General features: G+C 33.6%; 1 protein-coding gene across 1 annotated transcript in view; it reads right to left on the reverse strand.

Annotated features, from left to right (window-relative positions):
- The window catches only part of RYR3 (ryanodine receptor 3), a 753,032-nt gene that overhangs the window by 31,493 nt on the left and 708,216 nt on the right, over nucleotides 1–13,323 (reverse strand). The window contains 3 exon segments of the mRNA XM_074289179.1: nucleotides 5,281–5,411; nucleotides 6,532–6,732; nucleotides 11,984–12,070. Of these exon segments, the coding sequence (XP_074145280.1) occupies nucleotides 5,281–5,411; nucleotides 6,532–6,732; nucleotides 11,984–12,070 (419 nt within the window).

Below are 13,323 nucleotides of genomic sequence, written 5' to 3' on the forward strand. Positions count from 1 at the left end.
ATGAGTGGAAATAGTTTCGATTTCAACATCTAAGTCCTATGCTTCTTTACTGTGAGAGCTGCTAAATCTTTTGTTATTTTGACTGTGGTTTCATGCTATTTAAATGACTGCTTTCTGATTGCTTGAAGCATTTTTCCTTGATCTGGAAGGTCTGGAATTTGGTTATAATATTCCTGGAAGTGTTTATTTTGGGATTTCTTTCAGGAGGTGTTCGGTAGATCCATTTTCTATTTTACCCTTTTGTTCTAAGATACCAGGACAGTTTTCCTTGTTAATTTCTTTTTTTTTTTTTTTATTTTATTTATTTTTTTTTTATTTATTTTTTTTATTTTTTATATATATTTTTTTTATTATATATATATATATATATTTTATAATATTATCCCTTGTATTCATTTTTCCAATTTACCCCCCCTCCCTCTATTCCCTCCCCCCGACGACAGGCAATACCATACATTTTACATGTGTTACAATATAGTCTAGGTACAATACATGTGTGCGAATATCACTTTCTTGTTGCACAATAAACATTAGAATCCGAAGGTACATGCAACCTGGGCAGACAGATATTAGTGCTACCTTGTTAATTTCTTGAAATATCACTCATAAGCTCTTTAATCATGGCTTTCAGATAATCTGAAAATTCTTAAATCATATCTTAGGGATCTATTTACTATATCAGTTGTTTTTTTTCCCATTGAAATATTTTATTCTTCACTTCTTCATTCTTTTGATTTTGTTTTATCATTTGTTGATGTCTCATGGAGTCATTAGGTTTCACTTGTCCAATTATCTTATTTTTAAGGAATTATTTTCTTCAGTGAGCTTTTGAACTTCTTTCCCCATTTGCCTAATTCTGTCTTTTAAGAAATTTTAATCAATGTTTTTTATGTGTATCTGTATGCTTCTTTTACCAAGCTATTAATGTTCTTTTCATAATTTTCTTCTTTTGCTTTAATTTATTTACTGAATTTTTCTTCTACTATTCCTATTTGGCTTTGAAAAATCATTTTAAGGTTTCCTAGAAATTCTTTTTGGGCTCCAAATTTACTTTTTTTCCTTTGAGCTTTCTTTCTTGCTGTTTTGATTTCATTGTCTTCTTCTAAATTTGTATATCGATCTTCACTGTAATCATGCAAAGTATAATTAAATTAGTCCAAAGGAAATGCACAATATACAAAATTAGAGAAGCTACCCCAAATGTTCATATGGACTATTTATGCCATTCCTCAGCAGATCATTTTGAGCTCATGTTGGTCTAATCAGCCAGTCAGACACCCTGTAACTTGATTCGTTTTGGTGATGAATAGTGATGTCATTTTGGTCCTCTTCCAAACCAAAGGAAAACAACACACACACATTCATAGTAGCTTTTTATGGCCAGTTCTTTTTGTTGTTGTTTGTTTGTTTATTTTCCTATCCTATTTCTTGATTTGGAATTTTCTGTTAATATTGTGTTCTATTCCTGGTATGGGAGAAGGAAGGATCACTGCCTTAAGCTTCAGGCTTTTTTGCACTGTTGTTTTCAGAGCTAGTTTGGGGGTTTGGAAGATGTTGGTGTTTTAAAAGTGGTGTAATTTCTGGACAGGTGTGATCACTGCTTTCTCAGTCTGCATCCAGTCTCTTACCAGTTTTCTTTGAAACTGAGAGTGATACCATCCTGTTTCCACTCTCTCCAGTGAAACTACTTTTCTCTTTCCTTGAACTTCGACCCAGGAGTATAGACAATGTAGTTGCCAAACAGTGGCTGGTCCTGCATCCGTTAACAGAGGGTCCCTTTAATTTCTGGCATGAGAGTTCCAAAAGTTGCTGCTGTTCTATCTCCAACTACTGATGTTTCATCCACATGGGCTCCATGCCAGTCTCCTCTTCCGTGATACAGATCTCTCTTTCCAACTGCCTATGTTATTTTGGCCTGGAATAATAATTTCCACTATGAAGTTTTGTTTGTTCTGTCCTTCTAGAATATGATTTAAGGTGCTCTTTTAGAGTGTTTTTTGGAAGGGACTGTTGGGAAAGATCAGCTTTCTCTACTTTGTCCTCTTGACTTTGCCTCCTGAAGTCCCCACAATCACTTCTTCTAGGAAATAACTGGATCTCCTAAATATACCCCTCAATTTTTAAATAATTCAATGAAGAACTGGCACTTACTTATCTATTTGGCAAATGACAGTTTAAAAATATTTGGATTCACTCTGGAACTTTCCTTTTGTAGCCCAGGCTTTCTGGGAGGATTCCTTGGGAGAGTAGATTACAATTCAGAAGTGTGTTTCAGACAGTCAGTCACCCTTTCTTCCATGTACTTGGTGTAAATGACATCAATTTTTTTCTTTGGAAATGCATTCCAGGTCTTTAGAACTTTCCCCAAAGGGTGTTGATCCCAGAATAAATTAAGGATTTCCAAGTTGACCATTTATTTACCATGGCACATCTGAAAATCTTAACTCCCTTTGCTTCTAGTAATTACATATTAATTATATTAATTGAAGACATTAACACAGAATGAGGGTGTTAAAGAGTAATTATCTGCCAACAAAAGTAATTCCTAAACCAAAAGAAAAATTAGTTGGTTTAATTATTTTTCCCTTTTTTTCTGTTCTATCCCTGACTTTTTGAAGATTGGCATCTTTGCTAATGGAGTAAGTAATAATGAGAATGATGTGTGTCTATCTAACTACTGTTCATGAAAATTAGGCTAGGATTCACTTATTATGATTGCTAACATTTATATTGTGCTTTAAGGTTATTTTAAGATATCTCATTAAATTTTCACTGCAACACTGTATGGTAATAGCTAATATCATGACTTGGAGGATAGTAGTAACCCTCAATAAGAAAAAAAAACCCTCAAAGATTTTTTGGGAAAAGAGCTTGTTTTAGTTTTGTTATTAGTAATCCCATTTTGCACATGAGGAAAAGTCTGGAAGATTGAATGACTAGCCACAAAGTTATTAAGTGGATGATGTAGGATTTTAATTCAGGTGTCTTTTATACTAAATCCAGAATACTATACACTACATCCCTATGCTACTTCAACAATTTAGCAATGTATTATGGAAACTCTTGATTTCTCAGCTGAAAAGGTGTATTGTAGCCACAAAAATTAAAAAAGGACTTTCAAAACTATAAGAAAGCTCACTGGTAACTTAGCTCATTATATATAAATCAGGAAACTTAATATCCTCTCACCACAAGGAGAGAGGATTACACATATTTTGGGGATCATTGGATTCTCACTTGTTCTCCAAAGGTCTTAGGCTCAGTCAACAAATATTTACTAAATACATATATTGTGTGAGGCACAACAATGGAAGTGAGGCATGGCTATACTTTCTAGGTTTTGACAATCCAACTGAAGGTATAAGACTTAGACATGGTTGTAGGCTAAGAACACACTGATAAGTTTAGTCTTTCTTCCCAAGTCTCTGACTTTGGTCAAAGGCCATTTAATTCATGCCCTGAGTGCAAGGGAAAAGCTGCTACTGGACTTGGTCCCACAGAATTAGATTTGCTCAGCCACTTCCTGGTAATATTCCTTCCAATTATTCATACAGATTACCTTGGGTTCCAGCTGCTTTATTAAAGAAGTTGAAGTGGGAATTTGTCTCAAAAATCAAAAGGAGACTTTTTACCATCAGTTCTCAGATATCATGCTACATCCACTAAAACTAGATCTTAGATGCTAATGTCAGGGATAAAGGTTTTTGTTTGTTTGTTTGTTTTGTATTTTTTTTTTTTCTATCTGTGAGTGTTTGTGTGTGTAAAGAGAAGAAGAGTCTTAATCATTCCTTTCCCTCTTTTCTTAACTCTATAGGCAGATTTCCAACCTCATTATTCAACTGAAAAAGCCCTTTCCAACGTTACCAATGACATTACTTGATTGGCGTAATCCCCATTTTCCTAAACCTCTCTTGTAGCCTTTGACATTGTTAATCACTTTCTTATTGATACTTTCTTCTCTCTAGGTTTTGTTGATACTGCTTTCCCCTTGTTCCCCTTGATGTTGACCTATTTGATCATTCTTTCTCAGTCTCCTTTGCTGGATTTTCATCCAAGTTTCACCCATAATTATGGGTACTGCCCAAAGAAAGAGGAATGAGGGAAGTATAAATGAAATTGATGGTACTGCATTTCATAAACTATGTGAAGTAGAAGACTTTCCCTAACCACTGATAGATGCTAATACCAAATGTCTGAAAAATGTCCTTTTCCTAATACACAGTTATTTTGGTGAACTCAACAAGCTATAACAAATCAGAATCAGAATAATAGCTATAAATTATTTAAATATGTAGTTTCTGTTAACTAGAGAGAGGTTGATGTGGTGGACATAATACTAGACTTGAAATCAAGAGAGATTTAACTTTAGACTTTCCTTGTTTTATTCTTAGTGCCTCTTTAAAAGTTACTTATTGTACAAACATGAATTATGAAACAAGCAGTATTATTCTAACACAGAAAATAAATGTTAAACAATGAAGACCCATAGACAATTAAATCAGTTGAAAGACCATTAGTTTAGAACATTTGCAAAAAAAAATTAGAATCTGCTTATTATAGTCCCCCAAAGCTCTATCTTAGTTCTCTTCTCTTATTCCATATAATTTTATTTGGTGATTTCATCAGCACCTAAAGATTGAAAAACCATCTTTATGCACATGATTCATTTATCTGACCACCTCAACCTCTCTCTTGACCTTCAGACTCATCTCCAGCTACTTACTAAACATGTCAAACTTGAAATCTTATAGGCTTCTTAAACTCAAAATGAATACAAGATCTTTTCTCCATCTTAAAGTTTAGGTCTGCCTATATCAGCTTCCTATTCAATAAACTCCTATGACTACTTCTTTCTTCTAGGATTAATTTTAAATTTCTTTTCCTCCTCATTTATACTTTTTGACTGCATTCAAGTCTCATCTGAAGTTCACCTTCTGCAAAAAGTCTTTCCTAGTACTTCTTAATCTTAGTGCTTTCCCAGAGACAACCAAATTTATTCTGCATATATTTTTTCTGTACATACTTTTCATATTGTTTTTTCCATTGGACTATGACCTTCTTAAGAGCAGAGACTTTTTTGGTATTTCTTAGTATCTCTAACATAGTTTCTTACACATAATAGATGCTTCAGAAATGATTATTGAGTTATCTCAGTATCAGCTTAGGCTGCTTTAAGGAAGAGAAACTTTATAAACTTTGTATTTATGTTCCAAAACCTGAGAAAAAGTAGAGCTAAAGACCTTTTTGGGAGGCTTCCTCCATTTTACAGAAGATACTCACGGTGTATTAATGACTAGGCGATCCCACTGTCCCTTGATGTCATCTTCTGAAGGCTGCTCAGTAATATACAAACCATCAAATTCCAATTTCCTGGCTATTTCTTTTTCCCTTTTGAATACCACCAAAGGGACCTTAGAAATAAAAAAAGATAGGACTCATGGAAAGAATTTCTGATCAAAACTACTTCTCCATTCATTTATTTCCACAGTAATTTTTCAAACATCTGGAGCAGAAACTCTTCTTTTGGAATATCAATATGTATGGAAATTTATGATCACCTTATATTGTTAGAAACAGGCCATTCATGTGGGATTAAAGTCCCTTAAATATTCTTTTTCATTCCTCCTGCCATATTGTTCTCAAGATCCTTATCTGGTTCTGGTCTATTTTACATTAGTTCCAATAGTCTCAGTCAATCAGCAAGCATTTATTAAGTCTCTAATATGTATTAGAGATACAAAAATAAAGGTGAAATGTAAATCTCAGGCCAAATTGGATCCTTTAGCCTTGTTGCGTGGACTACTGAAAGAATCTATTAAATAACTTTCTGTCCTGAATTCTTACTCCTCCTCTATACAATTGCCAAATTGACTTCTCTAAAAATCCAGGTCTGATTGTGTACTCTCTTATTCAGTAAATTCCAATAGCTTTTTATTATTTCTAGGAGTAACTATAAACTTATTGATTTAGCTTTTAAGGTCTTTCAAGACTCAAGTTACTTTTCTAGCCTTATTATACATTTCACTATTTCCCCCCCCCCAAACACAGCTATTTAGTCATAATAAGCCTGTTTATTGTTCTTTATATCTATCATTACATTTTTCTAGCTTCAGTGTCTAATATTCATTCTCCCCTCACCCTTGTCTCTTAGAATCCCTAGTTTCCTTCAAGACTCAGTCAAATGCCATCTTCTATATGAAATCTTTCTTGATTCTCCTCACCACCTCAGTTCTCTCCATATTTCCAATAAATTGTGTATCTGTTTTGTAGACCTGTTTGTTTAAACTCAGGGACAGTTTCACTTTTGTCTTAGAACGCCGTGCTTAGCACTATGCCTGGCACATACTAGTCACTTAATAAATGCCTGAAGATTAATTACTTAAAATTCGTCAGATGTTTTAAGGGTAGAAGGAAAGTAATAGACTATACCTATAGTGTGAAAATTTCTGTTTGCCCCTTTATAAGGCAAAGAATTTACATCTCCCATACAAAAAGAAGAGGCTCAGAGAAAAAAAGAGGGAAGGCACTCACCTTTAAGCAGTAATAGCCCACAACACACACAAAGGAGATGATGGTGTGGATGATGGCCAGAGCCCTCAGCGTTGGTGCCATGTACCCAGTGCTCTCCTGCAGGACAAAGAACACCATCCCTTCTTCTTCCTCCTCCTCTTCATTGAAGGGAGTCCACAGGTTGGAATCTTCTGCATCATCCTCAAAGGGCTCCTCAGTTACCTAATCCAAGAAACCCCCACCACAAAGACAAGGACACACACACACACACACACACACACACACACACACACACTTTTGAAAAGTGCAAGGATCCGGTGGCAATTAGTTTTCCTAAGTAATACCTTCTTTTCTTTGCATTGCAAACTAATGTGAGGACATAGCTGTAATAATGAATTAAAGTTGATTTTGTATTAATAGGTGAGAAGAGGTTAAAATGTGATTACATTGTACTAAAATAAACATAAATGTATCAGACTATGTGAATTGTATATTTTCTTTCTGATTGTCAATCTGTATAAAAATTATGCTTGCAACCAAAGAACACAGGTTGAAAATTGTGAATGCCTTTTGCTGGGACCAGCCTGAATGTCAGGACCAAGAATGCATTCTATTCAGACCATGACCTCACAGAGTTTGGGTTGACATACAAGGCAGATTCACTGACTTAAGCCAAGACCAGATGTATCAGGTACAGTAGATCCAAGAAATCAAAGAAGAAAAAAATTTTCATTTTGGAGAGGCTATACAGGCCCCATTTGACTAGCTGTATGAAGATGTAGGGCAATGAACCTCAAGCCATAGGAGCCCTTGTCTAAACAAGTATTATTTCCCATATTCTTCATCTCCATGTCACTGGCATGTTCAGTGATTCTTATTCTATTTTATCTGAGGATGAGAATGTAAGCAGAGGAGTAATACGGCATAAGGAATACTCTGCTTCCCCAATCCCTATATTATTTGGCATAGTTCTAGAAAAGCTAGCTTTAGCAAAAAAGAATGAGGGAGAAGTAAAATACATAAATATTGGCAAAAAAGGAGAAAAATTAGCTTTCTTTGCAGATAATAAAATAGTTTACTTAGAAAACCCTAAAGAATCATTCATAACTAATTAATTATTAATAGCTTCTATAATGTAGAGAGTTACCAAATAAATATGTAAAAATAATCAGCATTTAATTTTTAAAAAGCACCAACCAAAAAAAACAAGAAAAAATAATGGAAAGAAAAATTCTATTCAAAATAACTACAAATGTTTTGTATAAATACTGTTATTAAACACTCAGAAATAAAGACAATGGGAGGGATTTATCAGTCATGATTAGGTTGGGTTATATTAATAAATAAAAATACTATCTAAATTAATTTATATTTTAAGGCCACAACAGTCAGAATACCAAAGATTTCCTTATGAAACCAAACAAATGAATAACAAAATGTTTTTGCAGGAACAAAAGATCTAGAATATAAAGGGATTTTTTTTGAAAAAGCAGAAATGAAAAGAGAAGAATTAATTACTAAAACTATTTTGGTAATCATAAAATAGAAAAGTAGATAAGTGGTATAGATGAGATAACCTAAGTAGGAATTAGCCAAAACTGAGTGCAAAGTTCAGTAATTCTAAGAACAAATATAGTAGATAATTATCTGATAAGAACCATCATGAAAACTGCAAAGTTTTGGGGGAAATTAAGTTTAGACCACCATCTAACATGATAAATTACAATAGTATTTAGACAGATATGGGACTTATATGAAAAATATATTTTTGTAAAATTAAAGAAAAAAGGAAGAAACTTTCATAAATCTTTAAGAGTGAACAGTCTTGATGAAAAAAGAAGAAAAATAAAGGAGAGAAGTGATCCTAAAAGATAAATGAGCAATTTTGATGGCATAAAATGAAAAAGCTTGGGCAAATTAATGCAGATAGTATAAGAAAAGAAATATTTAACTAGGAAAAACTTTTGCATCACACATCTCTGATAAAAGTCAGATGTAAGTGCTTGACAAAATATATAACATATTTTAAAGAAGTACTCTAATTTAGACAAGTAATTAAAAATATTGAATTTTTTAAAAAAGTGATACAAATAAAAACAACTCTAAGCTTTTATCTTGTATTCCTAACAGTGGCAAAGAAATGATTAAAAAAAAACCCCAAAAAACAGAAAAAGTCAATTATTTATTGGTGTTATTGGATGATGAGAACATGATTCATCATTGTTGAGCTAAGAATTGGCTTAATCATTATGAAAAACAATTTGGAATTATATGAGAAAAATCATTAAACTATTTACATTCTTTGACCAAATTAACTTATCACTGGACATATAATCCAAAGATATTTTTAAAAATCAAGCAAACACATTCCATGTATGCTACAACATTCATAGCTGCACTTTTTATGGTAGAAAAAAACTATTATAAACAAAATGGGAACTATTGATTAAGCATTAGATGAATAAATTGTGATGTGTGAATATATGAAATATTATTGTGCCATTAGAAATGAAAATTCAGAGAAATGTGGGAAGACTAATGCAGAGTAAAATAAGTAAAACGAGAAGAATAATATACATAATAACTCATTTATATCAATGAAAACAACACAGAAAAGAAAATGAACTTTCACTATAATGACCAATATTGGTTATGAAGAACAGATGAAGAGGCACTTCCTTTCTGTTGGAAAAGAGGTGGGAGACTACAGTAACAGAATGTTGCCTATATTGTTCAATACATTTGCTGTGTCCATTGGTTTTACTTAACTTATTTCAGAGGTTTCCAGTTAAAGATGTGTATCAGAAAATGAATATGTGGCATAAAACAACAGGCATCAATAAAATTCAAACAAAGGGAAGGGGAAGGGAGTAAATTGTCTATGTATATTTCTCAAGTGACCTGCCATTGAGAATTATTAAAACATAATTAGAACAGGAATTGAAAAACCTAGAAATTCACAGGAGACATTAGGAAGAAGCCAGCAATAAAACTCAAATTGCCTGTACACAAATGCCTAAAGTATGATTAATAAGAAAAATAAACTAGAGATTCCAAGAGCAGGTAAGAGAGGATGAATACAAAAGCATTATATCATCCTATAAGAACAATATAAAAGAATGCTAAAACTCAGAATGAGTTGAAGCTTGGGAAAAAGAACACATAAAGCTAATAAAAAAGGGTTTTATTTTTGTTATTTGTGGGAAAAGAAGGGGGGACAAGTCAAAAAAGATATAACTACTAAGTTTGGTGGATGAGATAAAGATATTTTGTCTTCATTTTCTACACCAAAGAGAATGATATTTGGATTGGAAAACAAAATAAATATGGATAATAAAGAATTAATACCTAAGCTAATTAAGAAGATGGTAAGAATATTTGGAAAGCCAGGTGGCACAATGAAGAGAGTGCTGGGTCTGAAGTCTGGAAGACTGCTTTATAAGTTCAAACTTGGCCTCAGATACCAACTAGCTGTTTGATCCTGGCCACTTAACCCTGTTTGCCTTAAGTTTCTTTATCTGTAAAATGAGCTGGACAAGAAAATGGCAAATCACTCCGGGATCTTTGCCAAGAAAAACCCAAATCTAAGAGTTGGACATGACTGAAAACACTGAACAATATAGCACTTAATTATTTTAGATGAAAAATCACTTTGTTCAAATAAATTACATCTTTCATTATAGAAGTTGTGGCAGATATGACTACTGAGTTACAGTAAGTGTTATCCAAATAAAATCATGAAAGAATAGTAGTGTAACTAAAAGATTGGAAAAAAAATCAAATATCTCCAATTTTTTTAAAAGAAGAGAATGGGATCTGAAATCTAGACTTGAATGAACTAGACTTGAATTTTGGGTAATATTCTAGAACAAGATAGTGAACATAAAAGAAAAGAAGTGATGATCATTAAAACCCAATATGGATTCAACAAGAACAGGACATACAAGACTAATATTCCTTTTGTTGGCAAAATTATTAAACTTATTTATCAGGAGAATGTGTTAGTTTTTTTGTTTGTTGTTTGTTTTGTTTTTGAGACTAATTGCCCTACCTTTCCCTGGCTGGAAGTACAGCAGTCTCTCAGGGGATCAATCTCATTATTGATTTACTGATTGGCACAAGATGTTTGCCCTGGTCCAGTTCAACTATCCTGAGGCAGCCTCATGGCTCCTGATCCTAGGGCTCAGCATCTGGGTATGAGACTTAATGTGGACTTGATTGACTACATTCAATTGAATTTATCTGCTGTAGGTTACAACTTGTGAACTCAAGTAATCACCCTCAGCCTTCCCAGTGGTAGGGATTATAGGCATCTACTACCATTCCTGAACTAAGGGTATGTTTACAAACAGTTTATTTTGGTTTTTGTGAAGGATCAGATAAAAGTCTCTCATTCTATTCTTGTAAAAAAAAAAAAAGAAATGTGGGCTAGATCATAGTACAGCAAGATTAATTTACAACTTATTGAACTGCCAGACCCACAGAGTAATCAATAGATTAAAAAGGTTTTCAGGAAAGTTTCAAAGAATTTGCATTTGACTCTAAAATGTGTTAACAACAGCACTTCATGCTTTAGATAAAGTCATCTATGATGTGTATCAAGTTTTTGTTGGGAAGAAAGCAAACACTGAGTTAGAATTCAAAAATATCTGTACAGGCTAAAACAATGGGTTATATCAAATAAAATGAAAATAATAGCCAAGACAAAGTTTAAAGCTTGGTTCAAAAATAATTTTCTTAAGTCCAACATGAGGGAACTCTGGCTAAAAAAAAAATCATCTGAAAAAAATATCTAGGGTTTTAACAGATATAACTTCATTCAAAGTAGATAGGATGATATAATATCCAAGCAAATAATGCTATCTCAGGTTGAATAAAGATTCCAGGAATGAGGCAGTGAGAGTTGTGTTCTGTTCTAGGTTTTAGTAAGCATACATTGATAAGCTAGAGGGTCTTCAAAAGAAGGGCAGCCAAGGTTGTAAAAATCTTAAAATTCATGTTATTTGAAGTTCAACTAATGGAGCTGAGGATGTTTAGTTTGGAGAAAAGAACATTTGGGGATATATCTCTATCTCATGCACGTGAAGGGCTATCATATGGAAGAAGGATTAGAATTATTTTTCTCCGCCCTAGAAGGCTGAACTCAGAGCAATGGACAGAAGCTGAAAAGAAACACATTCAAGGGTCTGGGCAAAACTAGATGTTATAGAGTGTTATAGAAGGTATTCTTTTATAGTGATTCATTGAATATGATAGCCACTAAGGCCTTCCACTTTAAAGGTCTAAGATTCTTTAAAATCAAGGATCAGGCCCTTTGGCAAATGGCAGCATTTATTTATTTATTTATTGATTGATTGATTGATGGAAGCTATTCAAGTAGTGTAGTGCCTGAAGGAAGATCCTGGTATGGCTTCACATATCCCATGGACATATAGTAAGTAAATAACCCCTGAATGAACAAAGGAAGCTTTACCTTGTAGAAGAGTAGGATGAAATTAATGGCAAAGGCCACAAACAAAGCAAGGAATCTCAGGTTGTAGAAATTCCTGGCCAGGTAATGCTGGATAGAAAAGAAAAAAATATGAGAACAGGGGGTGGGAGGAGACATTTTATTCTATATATTCTTTTTCTTTCCCCAAGTCATTTAAAATTCACTAGGTTAAAATCTTGTCTTGTCTAATAACATCTGCATTGTCAATTACTCTTCTGGGATTATCCTGGGCTTTCTATTCCAAATATGTCTTACTTTGGAGCAGCCAAAAAGTGATTTTAAACACAGTATTTGAAGAAACCCTGCTCTAGACTTGTTCTTTTACAAGTAAGCTAAGTGTCTAAGGCTGCTGGCAGATAGTCAGTAAACATTCTGTTATAAAGTGATCATTGCTAATGATGGCTAAATATAAAAAGCAGGGACACTTTGCTTATGAACAAATAATTCTTCCTTAAGAAGTATGGAGCTGCACAACCCAAGGGAGCTATTTCCTCAGCTCCTTTCCTAATGGAAATTATAATTGCCAGAGTCAATTCTTCATTTTCCTTCTCAATTTAAACCCTGGAAATACTCCCTATGAGGAAGTAGCACAGCTGAAGTGTGGAATAGTGGTAGCTCATAACCAAAGAAATCCCTGCTTTCTTTAGGGTAATAGACATTGTTATTGGAAGCATGGGCAAGGAAAATATACCCTCTAGAACCTCCAATCAAAGCTCAAAAGCAATTTCCTATCATAACAATATTATAAAGATTACTTGGATTGTACAGGGCTCTATAAACCAGCTATATTATCAGCTAAATTGGTGTTAATAGGCCAGTCTGTAACTTTCATAATATTTTTGTGTAACAAAATATATCATTCTGAGTATCAATTTCCAAATGGAATGCAAGCTACCAGAGATTTCTTTTAAGGTTTCCCAAATATGGGGGCAGCTAGGTGGCGCAGTGGACAGAGCACCAGCCCTAAATTCAGAAGGACCCGAGTTCAAATCTGGTCTCAGACACTTAACACTTCCTAGCTGTGTGACCCTGGGCAAGTCACTTAACCCCAGCCTCAGGGGGGAAAAAGTTTCCCAAATATAAGGGAAAATATTACATATGTGAAAATCTCTTAACCTCTTGGAGAAAATTAAGCCAAAAAAGGCATGGAGTTCCAAAGACAAAAATCACTAACAAGTACTTATTAAAAGATTATTATATGCTACACATGGAAGATAGTTACTTGTTATTTTTCCCTGTTCTTTTTTCTCTTTCTTCTTTCCTCAATGCAAAAAGGGAAAGAGATAAATAAAATGGGAGGAATCAAAAGAGAATGAATGGGG

Source organism: Sminthopsis crassicaudata, chromosome 2 (genome assembly GCF_048593235.1).
Source record: "Sminthopsis crassicaudata isolate SCR6 chromosome 2, ASM4859323v1, whole genome shotgun sequence".
Taxonomy (NCBI): Eukaryota; Metazoa; Chordata; class Mammalia; order Dasyuromorphia; family Dasyuridae; genus Sminthopsis; species Sminthopsis crassicaudata.